We start from the raw sequence: 14758 nt of genomic DNA, 5'->3' as shown, positions 1-14758 counted from the left end.
CGACGGCAGCCGAAATGGTTTATGGCACCGGCATACGATTGCCGGCAGAATTTTTATACCGACTAAACAACAGGCCAATTCGGAATTCGCAAGTCGCCTAAAAGACCGAATAGGAAAAATCAGGCCTCATCCAATTACGCGACACGGCGAAAAGAGAACCTTCGTGTTCCGCGACCTCGAAACATCGCCTTATGTATTTCTGCGTCGCGACGTCATCGGAGACCCCTTACAACCACCCTACGACGGGCCGTATCAGGTTATAGAGCGAGGAAAAAAGACCTTCACTATTAAAATAAATAATAAAAACGTAATAGTGTCCATAGACCGATTGAAACCCGCATTTCTATTTAACGATAATATTGAACACCATAGCACGGAAAAGCGCAATGTAACAATACCGCCCGGTGCCCGAAACGAACAAAGCGAAGGGGACTCAAGAGTTCATCACACCACGCGCGCGGGCAGGAGAGTTCGATTTCCTGATTGGTTTCAGGCGGGTCTCGGATAGGCGTTAGGAGCCGGCGAACGTGCACCCTTGCCTGTAACATTTATACATTTTTCATTTATATAGCGTTATCACTGGTAAGGGGGTACTGTGGCGGCACGGGCCACGGAACTTTTCAACGGCTCCGGATGCAAAGCGCGACGCCGCCAAAGCGCAACACCGACGTGCCCAATGTACCATCGGTATCTTCACACTCTTTCCGCCGAATTCTCGGAAGAGCATACACGTGCCAGCACTGGCGGCACATCTAATGAATGCACGCTAGTGGGGGATATCGATGGGCTACAAAGGGAAGAATCTGCGCGATCCGAAACAAAAGCAGAGTCAGTCTGTCTTGCGCCATTAAATGTGTAACTCCTCGGTACTATTTGCATAGCAACGCGTCGAATGATCTCTCGGTGTCTATCGTTATTTGTTAGTTGTTACCTATTGTCTGTTAAGTGTAATTGTTAGTTGTTAGTTGTTAACTCTGATTGTTGATTAGTTCTAAATAAACTATTGTTCGTTAAAAACACCAAGAGTAGTTCCTTACGCACCTATCACCATACCACCTCAGATCATTAATATTAACATCGCACTTACAATTTGCAAGCGGTCAGATTATCAAGTTAAAGCTAATATCGACTAAAATTAGAAAATTTCTCTGGTTGCAACGAAGTTTAGAAATCTTATGCAATAATAGAAAAGTAATAAAAAATAAAATCGTGCTTAGATATAATTCCAAACCTTTGAAATGTGTGAATTGAAATCTTCTATGAATAAGCGTTCTTTGTAATACTTTTATATCTCTGATAACGAATAACGCTCTCCGTAACGACATATTAAATTATAGTATTTACAGAAAAAAAATAAAAAATTTGTACAATATACAACGTGTTCAGATTTGATTAATTATGACAGATGTAATTCTGACAGCAAAATTAGAAAATTCCACGTCAGATGAGAATCGAATAAAGTACACAAACATTAACAGCATTCACAGATTCGATACTGAAAACTCGATATTTTCAATTCGATTTATCGTAAAGATGTTGTGTGCGCGCGCGTGTGTGTGTCTTCATCTATTTTCTGTTACTGTCTGATACGATCAAATACGATCAATTATATAAAATATAAAGTATAGAATTTTATATTTGCGATAAATACATTACACGTTTCTGAGTATTAAATTTCGCTCTTTATTTTGAATCATCCATATCCATGACTTGACATGTATTCGAAACAGAATCCGAATTAATTATGATGAATTATGATTAATTATGATGAATTATGATTAATTATGATTAAAATAATATAAATTAACAATGACAATAAACTAAGAAAAATTATAATATATAGAAATGGACTATTGCATTTTAATCAATATTATCAAAATCTATTGTATATTTGTTTCATGATTGAATTGTTACAAATTCAGTTATGCCGTTTACATTGTATATTACTTGAAGGAAAAAACAAATCGTACAATGTTTTACTAAATTATTGATAATTAATGCTATTGATTATTTCTAAAAAATTGCCGTTAATTACTGGTGCAGTTTTATTTATTTAGAAAAATGTTTGCGGCTGTTTCAAAACCTTATAAAATTAATGATCATTTTTTTAGACACGCCGTGACATAGTAGTAGAAAGTAGCAATAAATATGTTTATTGTAGACCATGTGATCTAGCATCTCAAAAAAGTATTAGGGATTTTGCAGAGCAATTTAAGAAAGATATATACCATATACTATGTTAGACTATGAAATGAAATGAAATAACATAGCTTTGTTATATGTATAAAGTGTTCATCTATTTTTGAATACTAAATTGGGAAGAAATTCTTCCTGAACTTATTATATCTAAATCAATAGATCTATAGCATAATTTGTATTATCTGTTTCCATTGTAGAACACAAGAAAAGAAAGCTTCACATTCTTATAAATAATGCAGGAGTAATGAGATGTCCTAAGATGTATACCCAACAAGGAATTGAATTGCAATTTGGTGTGAATCATATAGGACACTTTTTACTAAGAAATTTATTGTTAGACACTTTAAAAGATTGTGCACCATCAAGGATTGTAAATGTTTCAAGTAGTGCACACAAGCGTGGCAAAATTAAATTCGACGATTTGAATAATGAGAAAACCTATGAGCCTGGCGAAGCATATGCACAGAGCAAATTAGCTAATATTCTATTTACAAAGGAATTGGCAAATAAATTGAAAGGTTTTGTCATTTTAACAGAAAATAAAATTTATTTTTGAATAAATAATACAATCGATAAAGCATTATTTTTTATGTCATATAGGAACTGGTGTTACAGTGAATGCCGTCCATCCTGGTATAGTACGAACAGAAATAACGCGATATATGGGAATTTATCAAAACTTTTTAGGTAGATTGGCTGTAGATACTCTTTATTAAAACCAATAGTACATTAAAGTATGACATTCGAAGAATATTGTATAAAATTTTCACGGAGAAATATTAAAAAATACGGCAATGGCAGTAATTATTCGGACGTGTCTCGGAAAAAAGTAGAATTGCTCATAACTTGGTGCTGTATCATCTGAAATCAAAAACTCAAAGTTCATTCGTTAGGTAACAGTTTTCCCCAGGTAACGCTGGGAGGGTTTTTCGAAATTTCAATTTTTCAAATCGTTTCTTCCACTGATTTTTCAAACAATTTGTTTGAAATTATTTATTTTATTTCCTTATTTATTATTTATTTATTTTTTATTTATCTATCTTAATTTTATTTTTCCAGATTCTTCTTCGCATTTGGAAGTACTTCGAGTTCGAAAGTTCTTCACGTTTGGAAGCGCTTCGCGATTGAAAGCGTCCTTATACATCTTCACCACACTTGGAGCAGTAAGTATTTTATTTCCTTCAAATCGTTTCTTCCACTGATTTTTCAAACAATTTGTTTGAAATTATTTATTTTATTTGTTTATTTACCTATCTTAATTTTATTTTTCCAGATCGTGCCTTATAACAAAACGATGGGAGAGTGCCCGCTTGGTTATAATAGCTTGCACATCAGAAGACAATCTCGTGACAATTTACCACAGAATTACGTTATGGTGAGCTTTATTTGCCCATGTGGTCAATTCATCTCGGAATTTGGCCTGCATCGCTACCTTTTATACCATCTGACGGGAAGGACGGGGCGAAGACCAGGCAACCCTCGAACACGTCCATATCTCCAGTTGCTCTCCAGCTTGCAAGCAGAAGCAATTCAGAGGTTTCCCAGGAATACGAATGAAGATGAACAAGAAGAAGAAGAAGAAGAATACTCTCCTGATCGCTAAACTAATTAGACTTGGGAACTACTTTATATGGGAACTACTACTTACTTTACTTGGGAACTGTAAATAGATGTTGTGTATAACAGGCTCATCACACATAAGTTGTATTGTACATTATAGTAAATAAACTTTATACTTCTACTTAAAAGATAGATTCTAAATTTTTCTTTATCCCTTCTATCCCTTCAATTCCAATTTATCATATAATAGGTTATAACTTCTGTCCAGGTTGTTAAAATTTCTTTAACAACTTCTGCGCTTCCTGTTTAGCATCTCGATCATCTTCGTTCTTTGCAGGATAATCAAGGGCCATTTTTAAATATTTCGTAGCTAGCTCTTTTTAATTTAATTTTAAATAGGTTTTTCCCAACATTAATAAATTTTGACTATAGAAATTAGGATCAATTTCCTCTGCAGTTTCAAAATATTTTAGAGCTTCCTCGAATGATGAAGATGGCGGTTCTCCAAATATTACAGATGCAATTTTTCTTTGATACCATGTTAAATCAGAAACTTGATAGCACCAAGTACCAAGCACGTACATAAGTGTTGGTTCTTTTGGATTTAGTTCCATTGCTCTCTGCGACATTAAACATATTCGATACAATTGCTTGACATTGTGTCAGGGAATGGAATATTTATAAGTATATATATATATATATATATATTTGTCGGATCATCACTGGAAATGGGGTTGTGGGCGTCAAATGAATCTTCTCGAGGATTAGCCATTGATATGGTACACACAGGCGTAGCTTATTACAATGATAGAATTATTACAGTCTTAACAATTGATCACGGCGGTTCGGCACTCGCGACACTAGTGACGATGCTCTCGGGCTAAATAACGAATCCGCGGCCAACGGGATGACAACAGAACGTACTCACAAAGTCCAAGTCTGAGAATAATCACTGATCGCGAAAGCGTTACTCTTTGATCGATGAGATCGCGAGCGAGAATGCCTTTTCCGTCCCGATGATGCCACACAGGAAAACTATAACGGGTGTCTAAGGATACGAGATCATCGGATTCGTCGAGAAAAGCCTTCGTTCAGAAAGTAAGGGAAATTGACGTTGCTGCTAATTGGTCAATCTCCATATCGGTGGTTAGAAAAGGATGCCAGCCGCCCTCGAGGGAAAGTTGTTAGTGGGAGACGCCGCTCGTTGAAAAGTATGTCTCCCCTATCTTCCCGTAGTTGGGACAAAGACCGTTTGTCCGTTTGAAGGACTTTAGTTAACTAAACCTTAAGATTTATAACGGGCCCTCGGGCTAGCCGAACATGTACTGCGGAGACGCATCGACATCTGGCAATCATCTTACTCGAAGAATAGGGTCTGCACGTGGCGAGCCACGGGACAGAAACCGTTGGAATGTTTACTGTCGCGTGTCGCCACAAATATTTCTTTTAAGGAGAGCTATAGAATTACTCCATACCTTTGTTAGGCAAAGCGTTCATCCCGTGACCGCGGCTACGTTCGGCGACTGACTGTCGCCTCGAGCCCAAGCTCATTATCACAATTCTCGAACAATTACAATCGGGTTGAATAACTACAATTGTTCAATTACAGCTATAGTAGACTCTAGGTTACAATGTTGCGGGATTATCCAAAATTCCAAAGGCTCCGGTTCTTTCATCTCCGAGATCCGACTTATATATATATATATATATATATATATTAATATATTATCATGAAATATACCAGCATATGTTTCTTAGTATTATATGACTCTTTTATTTGTGCTTTTACTCCTTCATAAAGAGTCTTAGAATTAAGGAGAATCGATGCTCATTTGTGTGCAGCCCAATTATCCTCTTTTATCTCAAGTGCTTCAAGTATTAAATCATAAGCTTCGAAAATTAATTTCTTTCCATCCACTTCACTCACAATTTTAGACAATTTATACATTGCTCTACACAAACGCCATATAATTTCAATATCACCGCTATCCTATAAAAATATTCAATTTTATTATCTACATTTATAAGTGATATACATAATGTCATTACTTTATAATTTATTAGAAGGTCATGTATTTCCTGGTATTGTTCTTGCTCGTATAATGCATCGGCTTTTGCTATTAGAACTTCTTTTGTAGTTATGATTGCTTCGTTGTCACCTCTCTTTTTTGTAAGACCCCAAATACCCATAGCAGTGAACGACGATATGGTACATAATTTTGTTGTTAACATGTACTGATTGCTGCTCTAATAATGAAAACTAATTGAATAATTTTGTATAATATATTAAAATTTATAGATCTGTGGCGGCACGGGCCACGGAACTTTTCAACGGCTCCGGATGCAAAGCGCGACGCCGCCAAAGCGCAACACCGACGTGCCCAATGTACCATCGGTATCTTCACACTCTTTCCGCCGAATTCTCGGAAGAGCATACACGTGCCAGCGCTGGCGGCACATCTAATGAATGCACGCTAGTGGGGGATATCGATGGGCTACGAAGGGAAGAATCTGCGCGATCCGAAACAAAAGCAGAGTCAGTCTGTCTTGCGCCATTAAATGTGTAACTCCTCGGTACTATTTGCATAGCAACGCGTCGAATGATCTCTCGGTGTCTATCGTTATTTGTTAGTTGTTACCTATTGTCTGTTAAGTGTAATTGTTAGTTGTTAATTGTTAACTCTGATTGTTGATTAGTTCTAATTAAACTATTGTTCGTTAAAAACACCAAGAGTAGTTCCTTACGCACCCATCACCATACCACCTCAAACTGGTGACCCCGACGTGATTTAACGTGATATTTAGTGAAAGAGGTGACCGTGATAGTGCTATCGTTTTTAACCACCGATTTTGAGTGCACCGCGACGATGGAAAGTAATACACAGGGAACCATAGCCAGCCAGGTGATCAGCATGTCTCCACTGCTGCCCACGAACACGGCGGCATGGTTTGCCCTTCTGGAGAGATAATTCGAGGCAGCGCGAATTACGGAAGACACCATTAAGTACGTGACGCTGGCAAAATGCCTCAACGATCAACAGCTCCAGGACGTCGAAGACCTAATGACGAACCCTCCAGACATCGGACGCTACGAGAAATTAAAACATGCGCTCATTCGCAAATTATCCGATACGGACGCGACCCGGATAAAGAAGTTGGTGGAAAGCGAGGAGATGGGAGATAGAAAGCCATCCCAGTTTTACCAACACTTAAAAAAACTCTCCAGCCCCGCCACGCCCGATGATTTTACCCTCACGCTGTGGAGGAACCGATTACCCGCCCGCATCAGGCGTGTCCTCGCGGCAGTCGACGATTCGGACCCAGAAAGGTTATTGCGGCAGGCGGACCTGATCGCTGAAGAATTCACGGAGGATTTTCAGCGCACCGCCCGGGTAACGGCAGTAATGGACCCACCAGCGCAAAACGCTGGAGTATACGAACCAATGGCCGCCGCAATCAACGTGTTGAGCGAGCAAATATCACAGTTGCAGGCACAGATGAACGCGTTGAGCATGATTAATCATCGTCGACCACGATCACGATCACGATCACGCTCGCGTTCGCGATACCACCGACGTTCGCGCTCGCGAGATCGGCCACGGCAAGACGGTCTGTGTTTCTATCATGCAAAGTTCGGAGAACGCGCGAGGAGCTGTCGTTTCCCATGCACGTGGAAGTCGGGAAACGAGACCAGCCGTCCGTAGACGCGGCAGACGACGACGGCCTGAGTTCCCGCCGCATCTTCGTTACGGACAAGGGAACGAAGATCTCTTTCCTTGTAGACACCGGCGCCGACATCAGCGTATACCCCCGCAGTAAAATCCATAGGCACGTCAAGAAAAACGCGTACGAACTATTCGCGGCCAACTGGGGACGCGCATCGCAACGTATGGTACCACTACGATTGGCCTTAACCTGTCCCTAAGACGAGCCTTCGAGTGGAACTTCGTAATTGCTGACGTTCAAACGCCTATCATAGGCGTAGATTTTTTAAGCCATTATGGGTTGCTCGTGGACCCGCGAAACAAACAACTCCTCGACACGACAACCCAATTATCAACAAGGGGATATGCTGCCACGACGGAAGAAATATCCATCAAAACCGTAATCGGCGAATCGGTCTACCATCGACTATTGGCGGAGTTTCCGGATCTAACTCGTCCACCGGCCTTCGGACGAGAGAAAATCCGACACAGTGTGGTACACCATATTGAAACCACACTCGGGCCACCCGTCTACAGTAAACCTCGACGTCTCGCACCGGATCGTCTCAAGCAAGTCAAGGCGGATTTCGCAACAATGATCGAGCAAGGAGTGATGCGGCCATCGAGGATTCCATGGGCATCACCCCTGCATGTCGTCCCAAAGAAGGACGGAAGTCTACGACCATGCGGCGACTATCGTGCGTTGAACGCTCGCACCATACCCGACAGGTACTCCTCACCACATATCGAAGATTTCGCGCAACATCTGTACGGCAAGCGTGTCTACTTAAAAATCGACCTTGTCCGCGCTTACCACCAAATCCCGATCGCGCCAGAAGACGTTAAGAAAACCGCGATCACGACACCTTTCGGACTTTTCGAAGCAACCAACATGATGTTTGGGCTTCGAAACGCCGCGCAAACGTGTCAAAGATTCGTTGACGAAATTACCCGTGGTCTGGACTTCGTGTTCGCTTACATAGACGATTTCTTAATCGCATCCGAAACCGAAGAACAACATCGCGAACACCTTCGGATTTTGTTTGAACGCTTAAACGAGTATGGCGTAGTCATCAACCCAGTAAAGTGCGAATTCGGTGTGAACGAAATCACATTCTTGGGACACACCGTAAACGCCGACGGGATAAAGCCGCTAGCCGAACGCGTTGACGCTATTGTAGAAGTACCGCTCCCCGGGACCGTTAAATCACTACGCAGGTACCTCGGTATGATTAATTTCTACCGACGTTTCATACCGGGGACCGCAAAAATTTTTCAACCCCTAAACGCCCTATTAAAAGGAGGAAAAAAGGGCAACACGCCCATCAAATGGACAGAGCAATCCGAAGCCAGCTTCCGCGAGTCGAAACGCGTCCTCGCTAACGCCACGATGTTAGCGCATCCGATACCTGGCGCACCTGTTAGCCTCGCGGTAGACGCATCCGACTATGCAATAGGAGCGGTCCTCCAGCAACGCGTCAACGACTCTTGGCAGCCGTTAGGTTTCCTTACCAAACCGTTGAACTCCGCGCAGCGAAAGTACAGCGCGTACGACCGCGAATTACTCGCTATGTACACTGCGGTAAAGCGATTTCGACACGCCATTGAAGGGAGAAATTTTATAATTTACACCGATCATAAACCCCTTACATATGCGTTCAACCAAGATCCTGATAAGTGTTCGCCGCGACAATTCCGGCAACTAGATTACATCGGACAATTCACTACCGACATAAGATATATCAAGGGGTTAGACAATAATGTTGCCGACGCTCTGTCACGCATCGAAGCGATAGGAAAGTCTGTGGACCATCGAGCTCTCGCCGCCGCGCAAGAAGCCGACAAAGAACTAAGCAACATCGTCAACTCCGGTACATCCGCGCTACGGTTAAAGAAAATACGTTTCCCCGATCACGACGTAGAAATATATTGCGACGTATCGGGTGACTTTGTACGACCGTACGTAACGAAATCCTTGCGGCGCGACGTATTTAATTCGCTCCATGGACTTTCCCATCCAGGGATACGTGCCACTCAAAACCTGGTGACGACGCGTTTCGTCTGGCCGCCCATAAACAAGGACTCCCGAAATTGGACACGACAATGTATTCCGTGTCAACAATGTAAAGTCACCAGGCACGTATCCTCACCCGTCGGAACATTCGGAGAGTTAGCGGGCCGTTTCGAACACTTACACATAGACATTATCGCGATGCCATATTCAAAAGGCTACCGATATTGTCTAACGTGTATCGACCGTTTTTCGCGTTGGCCCGAAGCCATTCCCATCGCCGACATGGAGGCGGCAACCGTCGCTTCGGCTCTCCTTTCCACGTGGATATCTCGTTTCGGCGTGCCTTTAAAAATAACGACCGATCAAGGACGCCAGTTCGAGTCGAACCTATTTAACGAACTATGCCGGTTGCTCGGCATCAGACATTTGCGCACGACAGCCTATCACCCCGCGTCCAACGGGATGGTAGAGCGCCTGCACCGACAACTAAAAGCAGCAATCAAATGCCACGATACGAGCAACTGGGTGGATATCTTGCCGATAGTTCTATTAGGCATACGAACAGCTATTAAAGAGGACCTAGACGCGACGGCAGCCGAAATGGTTTATGGCACCGGCATACGATTGCCGGCAGAATTTTTTATACCGACTAAACAACAGGCCAATTCGGAATTCGCAAGTCGCCTAAAAGACCGAATAGGAAAAATCAGGCCTCATCCAATTACGCGACACGGCGAAAAGAGAACCTTCGTGTTCCGCGACCTCGAAACATCGCCTTATGTATTTCTGCGTCGCGACGCCATCGGAGACCCCTTACAACCACCCTACGACGGGCCGTATCAGGTTATAGAGCGAGGAAAAAAGACCTTCACTATTAAAATAAATAATAAAAACGTAATAGTGTCCATAGACCGATTGAAACCCGCATTTCTATTTAACGATAATATTGAACACCATAGCACGGAAAAGCGCAATGTAACAATACCGCCCGGTGCCCGAAACGAACAAAGCGAAGGGGACTCAAGAGTTCATCACACCACACGCGCGGGCAGGAGAGTTCGATTTCCTGATTGGTTTCAGGCGGGTCTCGGATAGGCGTTAGGAGCCGGCGAACGTGCACCCTTGCCTGTAACATTTATACATTTTTCATTTATATAGCGTTATCACTGGTAAGGGGGTACTGTGGCGGCACGGGCCACGGAACTTTTCAACGGCTCCGGATGCAAAGCGCGACGCCGCCAAAGCGCAACACCGACGTGCCCAATGTACCATCGGTATCTTCACACTCTTTCCGCCGAATTCTCGGAAGAGCATACACGTGCCAGCACTGGCGGCACATCTAATGAATGCACGCTAGTGGGGGATATCGATGGGCTACGAAGGGAAGAATCTGCGCGATCCGAAACAAAAGCAGAGTCAGTCTGTCTTGCGCCATTAAATGTGTAACTCCTCGGTACTATTTGCATAGCAACGCGTCGAATGATCTCTCGGTGTCTATCGTTATTTGTTAGTTGTTACCTATTGTCTGTTAAGTGTAATTGTTAGTTGTTAACTCTAATTGTTGATTAGTTCTAAATAAACTATTGTTCGTTAAAAACACCAAGAGTAGTTCCTTACGCACCTATCACCATACCACCTCATGGTCATCACTTCTAAGAAAACTCTACATCTGGTCTTTTTAGTTTTCTCAAGCACTGAAGCCATCGAGAGCGTACGAGCGCATATTACGAGCGAAAGACGATTAAAAGGCTTCGCGCTCGTAACCGTGACACTGTCCGGGCATGGTTGTCCTTGGCTCTGCGACGCCTGTCGCTCGAGATCCCATTATCTCGAATCGATTATCCAACACTTTGCATCTGCTCCGATTAGTGCAACGTCGAGGAACCAAACAATGCAAGAACGATGAAACGTAGGATATATATTAAATGATAAAGGATCAGGGTTTTGGCGCTACTTTGGCGGGGCTACTTTGGCGGCTTAAAAGAGACGAATACGTGGAATACGTCGATCGATCTCTCGTATCGAGGATACAGACTGGCGAGCATAAGACGGATCAAGTTTCGAGCCACGTTTCGAAAGGGCGAATAAATTGGAATTAACGCGGCTCGCTATAGGGCGAGTATACGGAAACCACGGGCTGCGATAATGTAACCCGCGGGATAAAGGCTTCCGCGTACGACTCGACGTACAATTGCCCTTTACAGTGTTCGCAGTGGAAAACGATCTGCGCACAGATCGGGGTGCGGCTTAATGCCAATTCACGGACAAAGGGTGACCGCGGACGAAAAAGAGAGCCACGGGATTCTTGGAGCGAGCGAGTTTCGTGAGAGCGGCTGGCTACGCCGTTTCTTTCGACGTTGCTCTTGTCGTGTAAAATTAAGGTAAAAATAAGGAACTTGTTAATTTCCGAAAAGGAGATGAAGTTCTTTTTATTTTTTACTCAATTTATACAATTTTTTCGGTTCGCGATGATACGCTTTCGATACTTGGATTAGTTAAGAATTTTTTTTAGACTGACTGGATGATTTTGAAGGGTGCATTTATATTCTTCCATTCGTTGGAGTGGGAGAAGGTTTTGTTTATACTTAGTGTAAAATTCGGAGAACGGCTGGAGTGATCGAATGCCACTCAGGCGGCTGAGAACGGATGCTGACCGGACGGTCACACGCGATAAGGCGTTCGGAATTTCGGTTTGTTATATACAGCTGCTCGAATTTCGTCTGTGACATTCCCCCCTTCTTAGATTGAACTTGATCCCTCAAGTTCTCTTCAGAAGACTTTTGTGGAATCGGACTTGGCGTGGCTTGAAAATTACAGCTGATTCCTCCTCTTCATCTGAGTGGTATGTGTTGGTCGGAATATAGATGTTGGGTGTTGAGCCCAGGGTGAGTGGTACTGGTGGGGCTGTCGCATTGTGGCTGTTGATTACAGTTTCATTTCGGCAGCAAAATAAATTGATACATAATTTGTTCGGTATACATTTCCTGATGCATTTGAATACCCCTATTTTGTTTAATCCATATATACCTAGTATGCCTTATGCTATGTACTCTGATATCTGGAGCGTGGTTAGTCCCCAATACTGTATATTTTAAATTCTGTGTTCGAAATTAAGAGTTTCTATCTCGTCGCCTATTTTATCGATCGTTGTTTTATAGCCTTGTAAATTATCTATTATTTTCGGTGCTCGCTCGAGTTTATCTAATAGATGAGTGAAACTATCGTTTGTTTTGAGCGCTAGGGTTTTTGTTTTGATTTCGTATATGACTTCGTTTTTTGTTTCGCCTATACGCATGTGTTCGTCTTTGTACAATATATCGCAAGAAGTGTTAGCTCTTATGATGGAAGGCTTGTCAAGTTTTTGTAAGGTATGTTTCGTTTGGCAAATTGTGTCTATTTCTATCGGATTTGCTGGTATCGCAATGTAACAGTTGCTAGTTTTGAGCGGTATAAAGCTAATGTCTTCAATCTTAAGTACAGTTATTTGACAATGTTTAATGTGTGGTTTGAAATTTATTATTTCGCTGCGACAATCGGTTCTTGAATTTCTGTCATGGATTGGTAGTGTTTGTTTGCATATAGTGGTTCCGGCTCGATTCTTACAAAGTTTGTTGAAACACTCGATATCAGCGTTTATAAATGAAAGACCTGAAGTTAAATATATCTGATGTTCGACTACTGGAGCCAAAAATACTCCATTTCTTTTACTCGGGATAGGATATACTTGTAATATGTTCCATTCTGTGTTAGAGACTAAAGGTACTATGATTTTGAAAAATATTTTGTCATCTATTGTGAAGATTTTAAGATCACTAATGTCGAGTGTGAATTGAAAATGTTCGGTTTTGGCAGAAATCGCGGTGTTGTACATCTGGCTACCTATTGCCTTGGCGTAATTTTCTATGAATTCATTGGGGTCAAGTATTTGTGGACTAATTATTCCTTGTTTGCCTAATATCATGACGTTAAGTATTTCATCTAATTGGAAGTGTAAAGTTTGCATCGCGGTGTCGACTTTCATGATCATCTTAAGCATAGATCTATCGATATTTGCCTGCTGTTGTAATTTTAATATATCACTATATGATCTCTCTAAGTGGTTTAGGTTTTCTGAGTTTACAATTTTTCTAATAAGTGCTGTTTGATTAGCTATTATGGTCTTGATTTTATTATTATCATCGAATAGTTTGTCCATATTTTTGTTTATGAGCGTAAGATCATCATCGTCGAGAGTTCCGAACAGACTTTTCGATACGGAACCTATGATGTTAAGCAGACCTCGTGTGCTCCGGGTATGTGTTAACGCTTTCAAGTGTTTTGCGAGTTGTTTTAGGTTATTGATGCGATTTTGTAATCCGTCTAACTCTTCGACGTATTGTTTGCTGATTGCACGTGAGTCTATTGTTAATTTATATGATTCTATTGCGCTTATCTGTTCGTATATGTCGCTAGTGTCTAATCCTACTATTACATTGGCAGTGTCGCTGTATAAATATCCTTTTCCTATGTTTTCTACGAATACAGAGTTTCCTTCTAATGGTGTAATATTTATTTGCGCGGATACTATTCCGGCAAAGAGGAGCGTCGACCTGGAATGTAAGGTTTTAAACGATTACCGTGTATCTTTTTGACTTGAATCAGATAGTATGGAGTACATACTTTATCAATCGTGTACGGTCCTAACCATTCCACATCAAGTTTATGCCTTTTATGATCGTTATGTATTAAAACGGAGCCTCCTTCTTTGAAAACTGATTGAGGTTTTATAATTTTACGTTTTTGATCGCGCTGATATCGCTGTTTACTTTTGATCAATGTTTCGCGAGCGTGTCGGAGTCTAGAGTCCCATTCCTTTTTGCGGAACGTGACTTCGTCTGCGTATGTGCGTTGGGGATTCTTGGATATTGTGGAGGGAAGCTTGGCTTGGTGTCCGAATGTGAGTTCGAATGGCGTGTAACCAGTAGAGTCGTGTATCATTGTGTTATATGCAAGGCATACAAAGTTAAGTTGATCGTCCCATTCTTCATCCGAATTTCGCTGTATCGATTTTAACATGTCCGTTATTACTGCGCGTGTCCGTTCTAACGATCCGTTACTTTGTGGGTGGAAGGATGTCGTTTTGATATGTTTGATTTTGAACGCGTCTTCGTACTGTTGCATTAAACTAGATATAAAATTCTGTCCGCGGTCAGTTAATACCTTTTTTGGAGCGGAAAAGATGTAAATGTAATGATTCAAGAGTGCGTTCCAAATTGTTTCCGTTTGCTGAGTTTTTAGTGGT

The 14758-nt window shown here is 41.8% G+C and overlaps 1 protein-coding gene and 1 pseudogene across 1 annotated transcript; one reads left to right on the top strand and one right to left on the bottom strand.

The window, feature by feature from the left end:
• Nucleotides 1–2396: 2396 nt before the first annotated feature.
• On the top strand, nt 2397–2942 carry LOC117237585 (retinol dehydrogenase 13-like; the record flags this gene model as incomplete). The annotated part of the gene is made up of 2 exons (XM_033501695.1): nt 2397–2717; nt 2800–2942. Coding segments are annotated over 2 exons (437 nt in total), but the record flags the coding sequence as incomplete, so codon positions are not given.
• A 1064-nt stretch (nt 2943–4006) lies between these two features.
• Nucleotides 4007–6063, bottom strand: LOC117237586 (annotated as a pseudogene).
• Nucleotides 6064–14758: the final 8695 nt, after the last annotated feature.

The sequence above is a fragment of the Bombus vosnesenskii genome, unplaced genomic scaffold (assembly GCF_011952255.1).
Source record: "Bombus vosnesenskii isolate JDL3184/JDL3185 unplaced genomic scaffold, Bvos_JDL3184-5_v1.1 scf7180000013382, whole genome shotgun sequence".
Classification (NCBI taxonomy): Eukaryota; Metazoa; Arthropoda; class Insecta; order Hymenoptera; family Apidae; genus Bombus; species Bombus vosnesenskii.
This window is presented reverse-complemented; position numbering and strand designations above follow the sequence as displayed.